Raw genomic sequence first — 18,678 nt, 5'->3', positions numbered from 1 at the left:
CACTGTTCCGTGGCTCTCTGCACAGTGTTCAGCCTGTATGCAACACACCAGGTACCATGGTGACTGTGCTCAGTGTGTGGTGTGTATGGACTATGTACAGCAGATGAGGGGTGTGTACAGGGTATTTAACAGTGCTACGTCGGTATACACACTGTGCTATATGCGTGTGCCATGTACAGCAGTGTGTGTACACTGTGTGATGGTGTGTACAGTGTATCTGCACACTGAGGAGTTTGCGGGGCTCCCTCACCTCTCTTTCTCCTCCCGGTGAGCTGCCTCCTCCTGGAGGGTTACCAGCCGATCCTGGGCCTCCTGAAGCTCCCGTTGGATCCCCTCCAGCTGCGTCTCCATCTCCTGATTGGTCACTTTGAGCTGCTGGTTCTCGGTACTGGTCTCCTCCTGTTGACCGCGCAGGGACTCGATCTCCGCCTGGAGCTGGGGGTTTGGGGGAGGGGGAATGTGTGGACACAGAGGGGATGGTCACTATTTTGCATAGAATGTGAGACATGTACCACTTAGTGTGGGGCCATTTGGCCCTTCGCTGCCATACTAGTGACATAGAATCCGATTGATAACTCACATTCCGCAGCTCTCTGTTTCTGCTCGCTTACAATTCCCACCGGTGTTCCACTGAACTGTGCTTTGGGTCTCAGCCTCCCCTCCCTGACTGGCCATGAGCCCCAGCCAGACACTACTGTTCAGCTGAAACACCTCCCTCAGCTGCCCCCTCTCCCACTCACCCAGCCACTCAGTGAGCTCAGTGTTCCAGAGATATTAAACCTCAATTAAACCTCATCTCATGTTCCACGTGTGTCAACCCAACCGGGCATTCTCTCCCCAACAGCCCAGCAATAAGGGCAAAATTCTGGAAACCCTCAGCAGATGAGAAAAGAGAGAGAAAATCCATTCCCTCTCAGATCGACGACTTCCACTAGAACAGCAACTTATACAGTTCTTATGATTGACCTGAAACATCTCCCTCTGCAGATGCTGAATGACCTGCCCAGCGTTTTCAGCATTTCAAAGTTCAAAGTCAAAAGTATGCAGACAAACTTGAGATTCATTTTCTTGCAGGCAGCCATGAATCAAGGAAACATAATAGAATCCATGAAAACTCCCCCTCAACAAAGACTGAAATGAGTGAAAGAAGAACAAATCGTGCAGCCCGTAAGATTGCAAACAAACAATAGAGAGACAATAGGCCAGAGGGTCCCCGAAAATGAGTCACGGTGGTGGGGCCAGTTCAGCGCTGAGACAAGTGAAACCCTGCAACAATTGCTGCCGAACGTGGAGGTGGTGGGACGCAGGACCCCCGTAGCACCTGACCGATGGTAGTAACAAGAAGAGAGTGAGATGAGCCAACCCCAGGCAGGCGGGGCAACCTCGGCGGGGTGGACGGAACTTGGTTGACAGGAAGAAGTAAGCAGAACACTGTTTCGACCTCCACCCCTCCACCCTCGGCCTCGATGCCTTAACCTTTTCATTCTGACTTGGCACTTACAGTAAATCAGTTCATTTTCCACTCCTGGCCTCGATGGTTTTATCTGCCCTGGGGTCCACTCCAGCAATGGCCGTACCTGAATTTTGGAAAGTTCAGTTTGCCAGATCCTTCAGGAGAACACAAAAGCGTCAGGTCGCTCAGAGAGTTCAAAAGCACATCTCCGAAAGGGAAATGGCGGTCTATGGATTGCAGTGATCATAGTCCAGAAGGACTATATTTAGCACAGTACTTCGTAGTTTAATGAGCTGCCAACAAAATATTGCCATATATTGATCGCCATCATCATCTTGCAAGTCTCTGTTGATTTCAGATTTCCAGCACCTGATGCATCTTCAGCAGCACTCCAGCCGCAGTATGCTCTTCGTTCATCTGCTTCTCACCCTCTCTGTGCCATCCGTCCTTCCTGTAGAGAGCTGTGTGATGTACACACAATTCCTAGCTACTGTGTTGTACAGTTCCGACACAACCACTCCGCTCACACTCACCTTGCTTCAGACAATAGTGACAAGTTTCGTACAGTTCCGACATGACCACTCTGTTCACACTCACCTTGCTTCAGACAATAGTGACAAGTTTCGTACAGTTCCGACATGACCACTCTGTTCACACTCACCTTGCTTCAGACAATAGTGACAAGTTTCATACAGTTCCGACATGACCACTCTGTTCACACTCACCTTGCTTCAGACAATAGTGACAAGTTTCGTACAGTTCCGACATGACCACTCTGTTCACACTCACCTTGCTTCAGACAATAGTGACAAGTTTCGTACAGTTCCGACATGACCACTCTGTTCACACTCATCTTGCTTCAACCAATAGTGACAAGTGTTGAACAGATCTGACACAACCACTCCGTTCACACACACACCTTGCTTCAGATAATAGCGACAACTGTCACACAGATCTGACAGGACCAGGGGTGAGTGCTGTGGACACAGTACCAGAGAATAGGGTGCAGTTCCCTGCTCTGTCTGTAAGGAAGTTGTTCTCGTGCATGTCAGGATTTCCACTGGTTGCTCCGGTTCCCTCCCACAGTCTAGACACTTGCAAGTTTGCGTTAGTGATTTTCCAACATGCTATGTTGGTGCCAAAAGAAAGGCAACACTTGCGGACGGCCCAGCACAATCCTTGGTCACCGGTGCAAGCTCTGCATTTCACAGTACGTTTCGATGTATGACAAATAAAACTAACCTTTATCTTTATTCTGACCTGACCCACTACCTCAGGAACCTACAGACCGCAGATGCAAGTCTCCGTGGTCCTCGTCCTCTCTACATTCCAGTATCCCACCGTGTATCCTGCATTCCTGCATGTTGTTTACCCTCCCCGAATCTCACACATCTCTGCACTTAGTCCCCGTTGTCCCCTCTATGTCAGCCCCTGTGAATCCACTCAAAACTTCCAGCAGACAAATGCATTATTCAGAATCAGAATCAGGTTTAATATCACTGACGTATGTCGTGAAATTTGTTGTTTTGCAGCTGCAGAACATTATAATGCATAATTATAAAAAATCAATAAATTGCAATAACAAGTATATATTAAGTTAAATAAATTAAATAAATAAATTTAGTTAAGCTAAATAAATAGTGCAATAAGAGAGCAGAATTTAAAACAAATAGGAGGTAGTGTTCATGGGTTCATTGTCCATTTGGAGATCTGATGTCAGAGGGGAAAGGTTGTTCCTGAGACATTGTCCGTCTTCAGGCTCCTGTACCTCGTCCCTGATGGTGTTGTTTCAGAAGAAGACACATCCTGGGTATGAGGCTCCTTGATGCCACTGTTTTGAGGCATCTCCTACCAGACTCCTGGGAGACAAATGCCCATGATGGAGCAGGCTGAGTTTCTGCAGCTTTTTCCGATCCTGTGCACTGGCCCGTCCATACCAGACGGTGATGCACCCAGTTAGAATGCTCTCCACGGTACATTCCCAGAAATTTTCAAAACTTTGTTGACAATCCAAGTCTCCTCAAATCTCTAATGAAATATAATGGCTGTCGTGCCTTCTTTTTAATTGCATAGATAGGTTGGGCCCAAAAAGATGAGATTAACACCTGGGAACTTGAAACAGCACACCCATTCCACTTCTGATCCCTTTATGAGGACTTCCTGACACTCTCAATCGGCTGATCTGTCTCACTCCTGTACAACTTCTTGTCACCATATGAGATTTTGCCAACAATAGTTGCGTCATCATCAAATTTATAGATGGCATTTGAACTGTGCTTAGCCACACAGTCGCGATTGTAGAGAATGTAGAACCGTGGGCTAAGAACGCTCCCTTGAGGTGCGCCAGTGTTGATTATAAGCGGGGAGGAGATGTTATTTTGGATCCGCACAGACTGTGGTCGTCCAGTGAGGAAGCCGAGGATCCAGTGGCAGAGGGAGGTACAGAGGCCCAGGTTTTACTGCTTGCTGATTGGTATTGAGAGGATGCTGGTGTTGGTGGTTTGGCGGCGGCTGCTCACTCCTCCGTTTTCCTACAATTGTCCGGACATTTCATCGCAACCTGAAATCAGTCTCCAAGTCACCAATGTACTGGCCAAGAAGTACACAGGGGCTCATCGGAGCCCCCTGAACACTCCTCACACACTCCCCTCCAGATGCTGACTGTCCCAATAATGCTTAACTATTGTATTGTACTGCTGACACAAACTTCCATCCATCTCCACCGTCCCTCATCAATCTGATCTGTGGGACTTTGTCAAATATACTGACAAAGTCCATGTAGACAACATCAACTACTCTCCCTCATCGAGACTCAGAAAAAATTAAATCCCATCAATGACCATTTCAAGGCCTCTGATCAGTCTGGTCTCCTTAAAGACTGATTTATCCTGCTTCCCCAGAACTTTGCCCAGTACTGTGGCCTGCACCAAGCTTACCTGCTGGAAAGCTTCATCGGAACATGGTCCCACACCGTCTGCAGGATGACCGGACTCTCTGTAATCAGACAGAGAGGGAGAGAGGGTCAGAAACATTGAGGTGGGCCTCAAATGGATACATTTTACTGTCTGTGTTTAGAGTGTGTAGAACATGACTCTCTGATGAGATATTTGCATTAATGAACAGCGGTACAGGTGTGCAGGTATGTAAAGAGGTGACTTTATATTGTCCAGGATAGGACAACCGTCAAACCCGAAGGCAGAGAAAAATGTTAATGGCAGGGTTCCTCGCAGTGTGGAGGGACAAAAGGAGCTTGAGCTCCTTGTCCAAAGGTCCCTCAAAGCTGCTGCGTGTGGGGTGGTGTGTTGGCCTTCATTTGTTGTGGGATTGAGTTCAAGAGCTGTGAGGTAATCTTGCAGCTCCACAAAAGCCTGGTTAGGCCATGCTCGGAGTATTGTGTTCATTTCTGGTTGCCACGTTATAGGAAGCACATGGAAGCTTTAGAGAGTTTTTCTGAGGAGATTTACCAAGATGCTGCCTGGATAGAGAGCATGTCTTATGAGAATAGGCTGAGGGATCTAGGGCCTTTCACTCTGGAGTGAAGGATTATGAGAGGTGTACAAAATAATAAGAGACCCAGATCAAGTGGACAGCCAGTGGTTTTTTTCCCAGGGTAGAAATGGTTAATTCCATAGGGGGAATATTTTTCTGTTTGGCAGAAGTATAGGGGGATGTCAAAGGTAATTTTTTTACACAGTGCATTCGTGGAACATGCTGCCAGTGGCAGAGGTCAACACATTCGTGAGACTTAAGAGACTCTTAGACAGGCACATGGATGATGGCAAAATGGAGGTCTATGTGGGAGGGAAGGATTGGATTTACAATGGAGAGGGTAAAAGGGCTGGCACAACATTGTGGGCTGAAAGGCCTGTACTGTAGTATACTGCTCGTTCATCTATGTCATGTGGGAAGACAGAACTCAGTGTGTGTGTGTGTGTGTGTGTGTGTGTGTGTGTGTGTGTGAGAGAGAGTGTGTGTGTGTGTGAGAGTGTGTGTGTGTGTGAGAGAGTGTGTGTGTGAGTGTGTGTGTGTGTGTGTGTGAGAGTGTGTGTGTGTGTGAGAGAGTGTGTGAGTGTGTGTGTGTGTGAGTGTGTGTGTGTGAGTGTGTGTGTGTGTGAGAGTGTGTGTGTGTGAGAGTGTGTGTGTGAGTGTGTGTGTGTGTGAGAGTGTGTGTGTGAGTGTGTGTGAGTGTGTGTGTGTGTGTGTGAGTGTGTGTGTGTGAGAGTGTGTGTGAGAGTGTGTGTGTGAGTGTGTGTGTGAGTGTGTGTGTGTGTGAGTGTGTGTGTGAGAGTGTGTGTGAGAGTGTGTGTGTGTGAGTGTGTGTGTGTGAGAGAGTGTGTGTGTGAGTGTGTGTGTGTGAGTGTGTGTGTGTGTGTGAGAGTGTGTGTGTGTGTGAGAGTGTGTGTGTGTGAGTGTGTGTGTGTGTGAGTGTGTGTGTGAGTGTGTGTGTGAGAGTGTGTGTGTGTGTGTGAGTGTGTGTGTGTGAGAGTGTGTGTGTGAGTGTGTGTGTGTGAGTGTGTGTGTGTGTGAGAGTGTGTGTGTGAGTGTGTGTGTGTGAGAGTGTGTGTGTGTGTGAGTGTGTGTGTGTGAGAGTGTGTGTGTGAGTGTGTGTGTGTGAGTGTGTGTGTGTGAGAGTGTGTGTGTGTGAGTGTGTGTGTGTGTGTGAGAGTGTGTGTGTGTGTGAGAGTGTGTGTGAGTGTGTGTGTGTGAGTGAGTGTGTGTGTGAGTGTGTGTGTGTGTGAGAGTGTGTGTGTGAGTGTGTGTGAGTGTGTGTGTGTGTGTGTGTGAGAGTGTGTGTGAGTGTGTGTGTGTGTGTGTGAGAGTGTGTGTGTGAGTGTGTGTGTGTGTGTGTGTGTGTGTGTGTGTGTGAGAGTGTGTGTGTGTGTGTGTGAGAGTGTGTGTGTGTGTGTGTGTGTGTAGAGGACACTCGCATGGAGCATGGTGGGTGTGGGCTCCCTCACCCTTCCTTCTCCTCCCGGTGAGCTGTTTCCTCCTGGAGGGTGACCAGCCGATCCTGGGCCTCCTGAAGCTCCCGTTGGATCCCCTCCAGCCGCGTCTCCATCTCCTGATTGGTCACTTTGAGCCGCTGGTTCTCGGTGCTGGTCTCCTCCTGTTGGCCGCGCAGGGACTCGATCTCCGCCTGGAGCTGGGGGGGACACAGAGCTTCAATCTATGAACAACAATGATCCTTTGGAGGATAATTTCATATCAAGTTCAAAGTTCACAGTTCAAGATAAATACATTATCAAAGTACATACGTGTTACCGTATACAACCCTGAGATTCATTTTCTTGCAGGCATTCACAGTAAATACAAGAAACACAATCAAATCAATAAAACACCACAGCAACAGGATGGACAAACAACCAACGTGCAAAAGGTAACAGCTCTCCACATATTCTCCCTTGACTCTATGACAATGCCCTGCAAACTCTCCACATATTCTCCCTTGACTCTATGACAATATCCTGCAAACTCTCCACATAATTCTCCCTTGACTCTATGACAATGTTCTGCAAACTCTCCACATAATTCTCCCTTGACTCTATGACAATGTTCTGCAAACTCTCCACATATTTTCCCTTGACTCTATGACAATATCCTGCAAACTCTCCACATATTCTCCCTTGACTCTATGACAATATCCTGCAAACTCTCCACATATTCTCCCTTGACTCAATGACAATATCCTGCAAACTCTCCACATATTCTCCCTTGACTCAATGACAATATCCTGCAAACTCTCCACATATTCTCCCTTGACTCTATGACAATACCCTGCAAACTCTCCCCACACTGCACATCCTCATCCATCTTTCATCACATAACATTCTATTCCTGTAAATGCCTACCAAAAAGGTAATATATGGTAACATATAAGACATAAGTGTAGAATTAGACCATTTGGCCCACTCCCTTATGGCTGACGTATTATCCCTCTCAACCCCCATTCTCCTGCCTTCTCCCTGTAACCTTTCATACCCTGACTAATCAAGAAACTACCAACCTCTGCTTTAAATATACTCAGTGATTTGGCCTCCACAGCCGTCTGTGACAACAAGTCCCACCGATTCGCTAGTTAAAGAAATTCTGTTGTAAATGGACATCCGTCTGGTCCAAGACTCCCCCACTACAGGAAGCATCTTCACCATGTCCACTCTGTCTAGACCTGTCAATATTCAATACATTTCAGTGAGATCCCTCCTCATTCTTCTAAGCTCCAGTGAGTACAGGCCCAGTGTGATCAAATGTTCCTTCTACATTAACCCTTTCATTTCCAGAATCATTCATGTGAACCTCCCCTGGGCCCACCTTCAATACCAGGTCATCCTTTCTTAGATAAGGGCCCCAAAACTACTCACAGTATTCCTAGCGCAGACTGACCAATGTCTTATAATGTCTTAGAAGCTGGCTAGCGATCCCTACCTCTGCGATAACATCCGCTGCACCATCTCTCCATGGAGGACCGGCCACCTCCACAAAGACAGCATCCGCAGCTGTCACACTGTTGCCCCGCTCGGCAGTCTCCAGGCCCTGCTGCGGCAGGGGCTCCTCCTCGATGGAGATGATGCGACTTTCATGGGTCAGGACTTCCCGACAGGGCTGAAGGCTGACAAGAGGTTGCACGGATCAAAAACAACAATCTAAGGGCAGCAAACGTCTCTATCACAGGGGCTGAGCAGCACACACAGAGAGCTGGAGGAGCTCAGCAGGTCAGGCAGCATCTGTGGAGGGGGATAAGCGGTCGATGTTTCAGACTGAGACCTTTTATCAGGACTGGTGAAGGCTCTTGGCTCTAAATATCTACTGTCTATTCTCTTCCATAGGGCCTCTGGATTTCCAGCAACTGCAGAACCTCGTGTGTTTATTAGTTCAGTGGGACAGACCCTGATGAAGAGCCTACAGTCCCGACAAAGGTTCTCAGCCCAAAATGTTGACGATTCATTCCCCTCTACAGATGCTGACTGGCCCGTTGAGTTCCTCCAGCATGTTGTTTGTGTTCTCTGGATTTCCAGCATCTGAAGAATCTCTTGTGTTGATGATACCAGGGCTTGAGGTGTTAAATAAAGAGGGGCAGGAGCATAGACACAGATGGTGTGTTAAAAGGCTAACCGGGTGAGCTGATCGTCATGCTTGGAATGTCGGGAAGATGTAGCAGGGTGGATAAAGTCGATTTTCTCTTGGGTGAGTAGGTGGAGCGCCAGACACCCAGGTTTGATCCTGATGTTGGACGCTGTCTGTGCAGAGTTTGCGTTCTCACTGTTCCCCTCCTGGGGTTTCGCCCAGGCACTCCAGTTTCCTGCCACATCCCAAAGACGGGCAGCTTAGCCTCATGTGCAGGTCAGAATCAGAATCTGTGGGGAACGGACAGAATGTGGGAGAGAATAAAATAGAATTAACATAGGATGAGGGTCAATTTTAATTTTTTGGGGGGATGTTTTCTGGTGCATGATTCGTAGGGATGATTTTGGGGACCAAGAGGGAAGTCAGGGGATCAGGTTAGGATTTGGGGACAGGGATGAGGGTGGAATTAGAGGACTGGTCTGCGTATAGGCCCTTGCTCAGCATTCGAAGGCCAGTGACGAGGGTGTGGCAGATGTCAGATTGGCTGACTACTGAGGACTTTTAGTGTCCTGTCATTGGTGAGACCAGAGTTTGAGGCCTAGTTTTCGGGGTCCCGTCATTGGTGAGTCTGGAGTTCAAGGCCTGGAATTTAGGCCCTCATTCATTGTCATTGGCCAGTCCTGGGTGAATACTGAAGATCAGAATCAGAATCAGGTTTATTATCACCGGCATGTGACGTGAAATTTGTTAACTTAGCAGCAGTTCAATGCAATACATAATCTAGCAGAGAGTGAAAAAAATAAAATAAAACATAATAATAAATGAACAAGTATTCAATTACGTATATTGAATAGATTTTTTTAAATGTGCAAAACCAATTAATATATATTAAAAAAGTGAGGTAGTGTTCAAGAGTTCAATGTCCATTTAGGAAACGGATATTAGAGGGGGAAGAACCTGTTCCTGAATCGCTGAGTGTGTGCCTTCAGGCTTCTGTACCTCCTACCTGACGGTAACAGTGAGAAAAGGGCATGCCCTGGATGCTAGAGGTCCTTAATAATGGACACTGCCTTTCTGAGACACGGCTCCATAAAGATGTCCTGGGTACTTTGTAGGCTAGTACCCAAGATGGAGCTGTCTAAATTTACAACCTTCTGCAGCTTCTTTCAGTCCTGTGCAGTAGCTCCTCCATACCAGACAGTGACGTAGCCTGTCAGAATGCTGTCCACGGTGCAACTATAGAAGTTGATGGGGGGTTCAGATCAAAGCCCGGAGGTCAATTGGGAGCCCAGAAGCTGAGGCCCAAAGGCAGGAGCCTCGAGTCTGTGAATTTCTCTGTCAGGGCCTGCGTCTGCAAATCCACAAGTCTGCTGGGGGCTGAAGAAGACAGGCTACCCTGGGGTCAGTGTAAGTGGCTGGGAGAAACAGGACTTGTTCGGCTGTTGTTGTTTTGTTGCTTGTTGTGTCCTGTGTTGTTCTCCTGAGCGTTGTGGGTGTGCATTGTGGGCAACAGTTCCGGGCTGCCCCCAGCGTACCCCTAGGTTGTGTTGGCTGCTCACACAAACGACACATTTCACTGTGTGTTTCACTGTAGCTGTGATGAATGATTCTGAACGTGTGGCTGACCGTGCATACAGACACAAGTGGGCTGAAAGGTTTGCACCCGTGTTGTACCTCTTGGTGAATCTAATAATAAGGATGCATTATCTTTGAGATAGGTGACCCCAGAGAGACCCCTGAAACAACGTCTCACACCAGGGCCATCTGGAATTCACTCAGCCAAAGGCTACAGGTGCCTGCAGCCCGAGAGGCTAAACTGTGAGGTGAATTATTTTCTGTCCATTGATACCAGAGATGATGTCACAGGAGTTTCTGCAGATGCTGAAAATCCAGAGCAAAACACACAAAATGCTGGAGGAACTCAGCAGGTCAGGCAGCGTCTGTGGAAAGGATCAAAGGTCCTGATAAAGAACGTCAGCTGTTCATTGCTGTCCATAGATACCGCCTGACCTGTGGAGACGCACATCACACATCTCTCTATGCTATTCCATGGCCAAGGGCGGCTCTACTTAACGAGGAAAGTTGTCCAAGGAGATACAACACTTACGTTTCAGACTTTAGGCTCCTCGGCCTTGTGTCCTAAAAGGAAAAAAGCTGATGATTATAAACTGAAAAGCAGATGATCTCCAGACCCACACCCATCTTTCCCAGTTCAGCAGATGATCGCCAATCCCTCACTAGCCATCTTTAGCAGCCCCCTCCTTCCATCTCTTCATTTCACTTTGGAAGGATTTAACACGAGCTCTCCAAAAAACACAGCGCAGTTAATCATAGCAGAATTAAACCATCTGGCCCATCGAGCCTGCTCCACCATTCTGTCATGGCTGATTTATTGTCCCTCTCAACCCCAGTCTCCTCCCCTCTCCTTGTAATCTCTGATGCCCTGAGTAATCAAGAACCTATCAACCTCCACTTTAAATTTACTCAAAGACTTGGTTTCCACAGCTCTCCCAGTAGTGAGATGTTCACCCCCCTCGAAGCCAGACCCTTTTTCCTACTGCTGAGTCTCTGGCGACGATCTTTGCATCATCAGTGGGGACGGGGGAGGTTCCGGAGGATTGGAGGGTTGTGAATGTTGTTCCTTTATTCAAGAATGGGAGTAGAGATAGCCCAGGAAATTATCGACCAGTGAGTCTTACTTCAGTGGTTGGTAAGTTGATGGAGAAGATCCTGAGAGGCAGGATTTATGAACATTTGGAGAGGTATAATATGATTAGGAATAGTCAGCATGGCTTTGTCAAGGGCAGGTCGTGCCTTATGAGCTTGATTGAATTTTTTGAGGGTGTGACTAAACACGTTGTTGAAGGTAGAGCAGTAGATGTAGTGTATATGGATTTCAGAAAGGCATTTGATATGCTTATTGAGAAAGTAAAGAGGCATGAGATCCAAGGGGACATTGCTTTGTGGATCCAGAACTGGCTTGCTCACAGAAGGCAAAGAGTGGTTGTAGACGGGTCATATTCTGCATGGAGGTCAGTGACCAGTGGTATGCCTCAGGAATCTGTTCTGGGACTCTTACTCTTTGTGATTTTTATAAATGACCTGGATGATGAAGTGGAGGGATGGATTAGTAAGTTTGCTGATGACACAAAGGTTGGGGGTGTTGTGGATAGTGTGGAGGGCTGTCAGAGGTTACGGCAGAACATCAATAGAATGCAAAACTGGGCTGACAGCTGGCAGATGGAGTTCAAACCAGATAGGTGTCAGGTGGTTCATTTTGGTAGGTCAAATATGATGGCAGAAGGTAGTATTAATGGTAAGATTCTTGGCAGTGTGGAGGATCTGAGGGATCTTGGGGTCCAAGTCCAAAGGACACTCAAAGCTGCTGCACAGGTTGACTCTGTGGTTAAGAAGGCATACGGTGCATTGGCCTTCATCAATCAAGAGATTGAGTTTAAGAGCCGAGAGGTAATGTTGCAGCTATATAGGACTCTGGTCAGACCCCACTTGGAGTACTGTGCTCAGTTCTGGTCGCCTCACTACAGGAAGGACGTGTAAACCATAGAAAGGGTGCAGAGGAGATTTACAAGGATGGTGCCTGGGTTGGGGAGCATACCTTATGAGAATAGGTTGGCTTTGAACTTGGCCTTTTCTCCTTGGAGTGATGGAGAATGAGAGGTGACTTGATAGAGGTGTACAAGATGATGAGAGACATTGACAGTGTGGATAATCAGAGGCTTTTTCCCAGGGCTGAAATGGCTAGCACAAGAGGGCACAGTTTTAAGGTGCTTAGAAGTAGGTACAAAGGAGATGTCAGGGGTAAGTTCTTATGCAGGGAGTGGTGAGTGCGTGAAATGGGCTGCCGGCAACGGTGGTGGAGGCGGATACAATAGGGTCTTTTAAGAGACTTTGGATAGGTACATGGAGCTTAGAAGAATAGAGGACTATGGGTAACCCTAGGTAATTTCTGAAGTAAGTACATGTTCGGCACAGCATTGTGGGCCGAAGGGCCTGTGTTGTGCTGTAGGCTTTCTGTGTTTCTAGTTAGTGCAATGCTTTCCAGCAGCATCTGTAGGATTGGGTTCAACTCCTGCCACTGTCTGTGTATTCTCCTCATGACTGCGTGGGCTTCCTCCCACGGTCAGGGTTACTGAGCTGGTGCCAGAAATGTGGCCATGCTTGCGGGCTGCCCAGCATAATCCTCGCTGATTTCATTTGATGCAAACAATGCATTTCACTGTATGCTTTGATGTACACGTGAGAAATAGCACTATTCTTTAGTAACAAGTGCTGGGGGAATTCAGCAGGCCAGGCAGCATCTATGGGAATGAATAAACAGCTGACGTTTCTGGCCAAGACCTTTCATCAGGACTGAAAAGGAAGTAGGGGGGAGAGGTCAGAGTAAAAAGGTGGAGCAAGGGGGAGAAGGACAGTTTAGAAGACGATAGGTGGGTGGAAGAGGTGAAAGGCTGGAGAGGAGAGTGGAACACAGGAGAAAGGAAAGGAAGAGGGGAATCTGGGGGAGGTGATAGGAATGTGAGGCCGGAGTAGTAAAAGAAGAAGGCCAGGGCAGTATTTTTTTACTGGAAAGAGAAACGGATGTTCATGCCATCAGGTGGAAGGTACCCAGATGGAATATAAGATGCTGTTCCTCTATCCTGAGGATGATGTCATCTTGGCCATGGACCGACATGTTTGGAATTAAAATGCCTGGCTACCAGGAAGTTCCTCTTGTACCCGATGGAGTGGAGGTGCTCGACGAAGTGGTCCCCCAATTTACGATGGAGGAGGCCTCATTAGAAGCACCAGATACAATAGAGAGATTCACAAGTGAAGTGTTGCCTCTCCTGGAAGGACTATTTGGGGCCCTGAATGGACGCTGATATTTTAATCTTTTGCCTGCACCGTTTAACTGGGGGGAGAGCTTCACAGGAGCGAGGGCCTTTCTACCCGTCAGATCACTGACTATCAATCAGAACTGGTCTTTAAAAACATGCAGAGGGCAAGTTGCCCTTTGACCCAGCTGAACTCCCGCCCCCATCCCCACTTCATTACCTTCTCACTGTGTGGAGATTGGTTCCACTCTCTGTAATGAAATGAGAGACTCAGTTAGATGTGGGGAGAGGCAGTGTGCTATTGAGAGTGTCACTGGCCACATTATTGTTAAGTGTCCGCACCTCATGCATTTCAGCCTCAAGAGCCTGACCAGGGTCAGGGGTTCAACAACAGAGCCTGTCCTTGGCCAACATGGATGCCACAGGGAAGAGAGGGCACAGGACATAACTACAATCAGGGAGAATTGAGCACATCTGCAGGGAGTACTGCCACTAGAAAGCAGCATCCACCATCAGGGACCCCCACCACCCAGGCCAGGCTCTCTTCTCACCACTAATGTTGGGAAGGAGGCACAGGAGCCTTAAACCACCAGGTTCAGGAACCAGAGAGGATAACTTTACTCACCACAACAGTGAACTTTCCGGGAGTCTACATGTCTATCTACGTATTTGTATTTGCTTAGTTTCACTTCTTCTGCACATTGCCTGTTTGTCAGCCAGCCTTTGTCCATAGATTTTCATTGGTTTTGTTGTATTGTTTTGTTCTGCTATGAATGCCCACAAGAAAATGAATCTCGGGGTTGTATTTAGTGACCCATAGGTACCTCAATAATAAGTTTACTTTGGACTCTAACTTGGCGGGGTACAGGAGCTTGATGACACACTCGATATTTAGGAACAGCTTCTTCCACTCCACCATCAGATTCCGGAATGGTCCATTAACCCATGAACTCTGTCTCACATTTTTCACTACTTATTTGTTGAATTTTTCTTTAATTTTTAATATATTTCCTATCGTACGTCTTAGAAACTTTTATGCATTGCACACTACTGCTGCTGTAAAGAAGCAAATTCCACGACATTGGCCACTTTGTCAACTACACCCGTTCACCTGTCTGTTAATGCAAACATCTCATCAGCCAATCACGTGGCAGCAACTCAACGCTTAAAAGCATACAGATACGGTCAAGAGGTTCACTTGCTGTTCAAACCAGACATCAGAATGGGGAAGAAACGTTATCTAATTGATTTTGATCATGGAGAAGGCATTTTTGCCACAGAACAGCCGCTCGCTGGAGTTTATTTGCTTTTCGCTCTACTCCCTGTAAACTCTAGAGACTGTTGTGCATGAGGGTCCCAAGAGATCCTGAAATACTCAGACCATCCCAGTAATCAGCCACCAACAATCACATTCGCATGCTTTTATGCACTGAGTTGCTGCCACGTGGTTGGCTGATTAGATATTTGCATTAACGAGCAGGTGTAGCTGATAAAGTGGCCACTGAGTACATGTGTCACCATTCATTTTCTTGCAGGCATTCATAGCAGAACAAGGAAATACAGCAGAATCCAAGAAAAACTACAAAGACAGACAGCAAATGTGCAAAAGGCATACTGTGCAAAAAGATAAATGAGCAAATAAGAACCTGAGAACGTGAGATGAAGAGTCCTTGGAGGTGAGTCTGTAGGTTCTGGAATCAGTTCGGTGTTGAGGTGAGACGAGTTATCCACCCCGATTCAAGAGTGTCATGGCTGAGGGGAAGAAACGGTTCCTGAACCTGGTGCTGTGGGTCCTGGGGTTTCCTCCCAATGGCAGCGGTGAGAAGCGAGCGGGGCCTGCCTGGTGAGGGGCGTCGATGATGGAGGCTGAGTTCCTGTGGCAGAGCGATGCGTAGACGTGCTCAGTGATACTTGCTAGTCAACATGGACGTGACCGGTCACAGGATCTGACATGGATGTGACAGGCCAGAGGGTCCGACAGGGACGTGACCGGTCTGAGGGTCTGACAGGGATGTGACCGGTCTGAGGGTCCGACAGGGACGTGACCGGTCAGGGGGTCCGACAGGGACGTGACCGGTCAGGGGGTCCGACAGGGACGTGACCGGTCTGGGGGTCCGACAGGGACGTGACCGGTCAGGGGGTCCGACAGGGACGTGACCGGTCTGAGGGTCCGACAGGGACGTGACCGGTCAGGGGGTCCGACAGGGACGTGACCGGTCTGAGGGTCCGACAGGGACGTGACCGGTCAGGGGGTCCGACAGGGACGTGACCGGTCTGAGGGTCCGACAGGGACGTGACCGGTCAGGGGGTCCGACAGGGACGTGACCGGTCTGAGGGTCCGACAGGGACGTGACCGGTCAGGGGGTCCGACAGGGACGTGACCGGTCTGAGGGTCCGACAGGGACGTGACCGGTCAGGGGGTCCGACAGGGACGTGACCGGTCTGAGGGTCCGACAGGGACGTGACCGGTCAGGGGGTCCGACAGGGACGTGACCGGTCTGAGGGTCCGACAGGGACGTGACCGGTCAGGGGGTCCGACAGGGACGTGACCGGTCTGAGGGTCCGACAGGGACGTGACCGGTCAGGGGGTCCGACAGGGACGTGACCGGTCTGAGGGTCCGACAGGGACGTGACCGGTCAGGGGGTCCGACAGGGACGTGACCGGTCTGAGGGTCCGACAGGGACGTGACCGGTCAGGGGGTCCGACAGGGACGTGACCGGTCTGAGGGTCCGACAGGGACGTGACCGGTCAGGGGGTCCGACAGGGACGTGACCGGTCTGAGGGTCCGACAGGGACGTGACCGGTCAGGGGGTCCGACAGGGACGTGACCGGTCTGAGGGTCCGACAGGGACGTGACCGGTCAGGGGGTCCGACAGGGACGTGACCGGTCTGAGGGTCCGACAGGGACGTGACCGGTCTGGGGGTCCGACAGGGACGTGACCGGTCAGAGGGTCCGACAGGGACGTGACCGGTCAGGGGGTCCGACAGGGACGTGACCGGTCTGAGGGTCCGACAGGGACGTGACCGGTCAGAGGGTCTGACATGGTTTAGTCAATGGCTCGATTTCATTCGGAGTTTGAAGAGAATTGGTATGTCCCTAAAGACCCTTGCTAATTTCTACAGATGTATCATGGAAAAATACTAACTGGTTGCATCACCATCTGGTAAGGAGGGCCCACCCCACAGGATTGGAAGGAGCTGCAAGTGTTGCAGCTTGGCCAGCTCCATCGTGGACACTGGCCACACCAGCACCGAGGACATCTTCAAAAGGCAGTGCCTCAAAAAGGTGGCGTCCGTCAGCAAGGACCCCCATCACCCAGGACGTGCCCTCTTCTCATTACTACCATCAGCGAGGAGGTACAGGAGCCTGAAGGCACACTCTCAATGCTTTAGAAATAATTTCTTCCCTCTGCCATCAGATTTCCGAACGATCCATAGTATTAATCTTTTGTTTGTCATTATTTACTTATTTTGCAATTACAGTAATTTTTATATATTTGCTGTGTAGTGCTGTGCAAAGCTATCAATTTCATAAAAGTCAGTGTGATCAGCTCATCTCTGATACTCTGCAGTGTTTACATGAACCTTGAAACATACGTGTGAGGTGGGGAGAGTGTGTGTAGTCGAGGCACCGAGTGTGAGCTGTGCGTGTGTGGACTAGAACCTGTGTCGATCCCGAGCCTCCTCCAATTCCCGTTGGATCCCCTCCAGCCGCGTCTCCATCTCCTGATTGGTCACTTTGAGCCGCTGGTTCTCGGTGCTGGTCTCCTCCTGTTGGCCGCGCAGGGACTCGATCTCCGCCTGGAGCTGGGGGTGTGGGTGGGGGCGGGGGAACACAGCAATAAAGGTGATGCAAAATGGCTCAAGATAGAAACATAGGAACATAGAAAATGTACAGCACCATACACACACTCCAGAAAAGGTTCCCTTTATTCCCACTCTTCGCCTCCTGCCAATCAAGCAATTCTGTGTCCAGGCTAGTATCACTTTTATTATATCACAGGGTCTTATCTTGTTAAGCAACCTCATGTGCGACACCTTGTCAAAGGTCTTCTGAAAATCCTAGGACACAACATTTACAGATTCTTCTTTGCCTATCCTGCTTGTTACTTCTTCATAAAATTTCAACAGAGTGTCGGGCAATATTTCCTCTTAAAGAAACTATGCTAACTCTGGCCTGTTATCATGTGCCTCTAAGTACCCTGAAATCTCATCCTTAATAATCAACTCCAAAATCTTTCCAACCACTGAATTCAGGCTAACTGCCTTTAATTCCCTTTCTTCTGCTCCCCTCCCTGGCTCTTTAATTCCCTTCACTCCACCGCAGTACTGATATATCTGACTTTTGTTTCTTCCTCCCAAATTGCAGGGTGAATTCCATCACAATATGATCACTGACTTCTAAGAGTTCCTTTACCTTCAGCTCTCTAATCAAATCCACTTCATTACACAGCACTCAATCCAGAACGGCCTTTCCCCCAGTAGGCTCAACCACAAACTGCTCTAAAAAGCCATCTCGTAGGCATTCAACAAATTCACTCTCCTGGGATCCAGCACCAACCTAGTTTTCCTGATCTACCTGCGTATTGAAATCCCCCCGACTATCGTAACATTGTCCTTTTGACATGCATTTTCTAAATCCTATTGTAATTAGCAGCCCACATCTCAGCCACTGTCCGGAGGGCTGTATGTAATGAGTGCCACTTTTTCCACCCTTACACTACCTTAACTCTACCCACAAGGATTCTGCGTCTTCTGATCCTGTGTCACCTCTTTCTAAGGATTTGATTTCATTTTTTAGCAACAGAGCCAATCCCATCCCCTCTGCCCACCTGCCTGCCTTTTCAATACAATGTGTATCCTTGGAAGTTAAGCTCCCCAGCTATAATCGTCTTTCAGCCACGACTCAGTCATTCCTGCCAATCTCTAACTGCATGACAAGGTCATCACCCTTATTTCAATACTGCATGCATTTAAATTTAACACATGCCATCCTGCATTCATGATGCTTTTCAATTTTGTCCCCCCTTTAAAATTGCAGCCCATCCTGCCGACTGCTGTTTTGCCCTATCATCTGCCTGTCCTTCCTGACAGTCTCACTACACACTGCCTCTGCCTGTACACCAACTTCCCCATCCTCAGGCCTGTCACTCTGCTTCCCGTCTCCCTGCCACTGCTCCAATATGGGGAACGGGGTCAGCACAGAGAAGCAGCGCCGTCTCCGGGGATGGAGGGGGGGGGGGGGGTGTCAGGAGCCTGCTTCATGACACCGAGGGATCTTGGGTTCCATCCCCTAAAGGTGCTGCTGTACAAGTTGATCAGGTGTT

The 18,678-nt window shown here is 48.7% G+C and overlaps 1 protein-coding gene across 4 annotated transcripts in view; it reads right to left on the bottom strand.

The window, feature by feature from the left end:
- The window catches only part of LOC140731978 (uncharacterized), a 164,624-nt gene that overhangs the window by 103,322 nt on the left and 42,624 nt on the right, over positions 1-18,678 (bottom strand). For all 4 annotated transcript variants that reach the window (XM_073054022.1, XM_073054024.1, XM_073054025.1 and 1 more), the window contains 7 exons: positions 17,016-17,158; positions 13,571-13,601; positions 10,623-10,654; positions 7,877-8,060; positions 6,412-6,596; positions 4,390-4,447; positions 251-435 (listed from right to left, as the gene is read on the bottom strand). In XM_073054022.1, coding sequence (XP_072910123.1) covers positions 251-435; positions 4,390-4,447; positions 6,412-6,596; positions 7,877-8,060; positions 10,623-10,654; positions 13,571-13,601; positions 17,016-17,158 — 818 coding nt within the window. The remainder of the gene's footprint in view (positions 1-250; positions 436-4,389; positions 4,448-6,411; positions 6,597-7,876; positions 8,061-10,622; positions 10,655-13,570; positions 13,602-17,015; positions 17,159-18,678) is intronic.

Source organism: Hemitrygon akajei, chromosome 8 (genome assembly GCF_048418815.1).
Source record: "Hemitrygon akajei chromosome 8, sHemAka1.3, whole genome shotgun sequence".
NCBI lineage: Eukaryota > Metazoa > Chordata > Chondrichthyes > Myliobatiformes > Dasyatidae > Hemitrygon > Hemitrygon akajei.
Note: the sequence above shows the minus strand (reverse complement) of the source record. Positions and strands in the feature narration are given on the sequence as shown.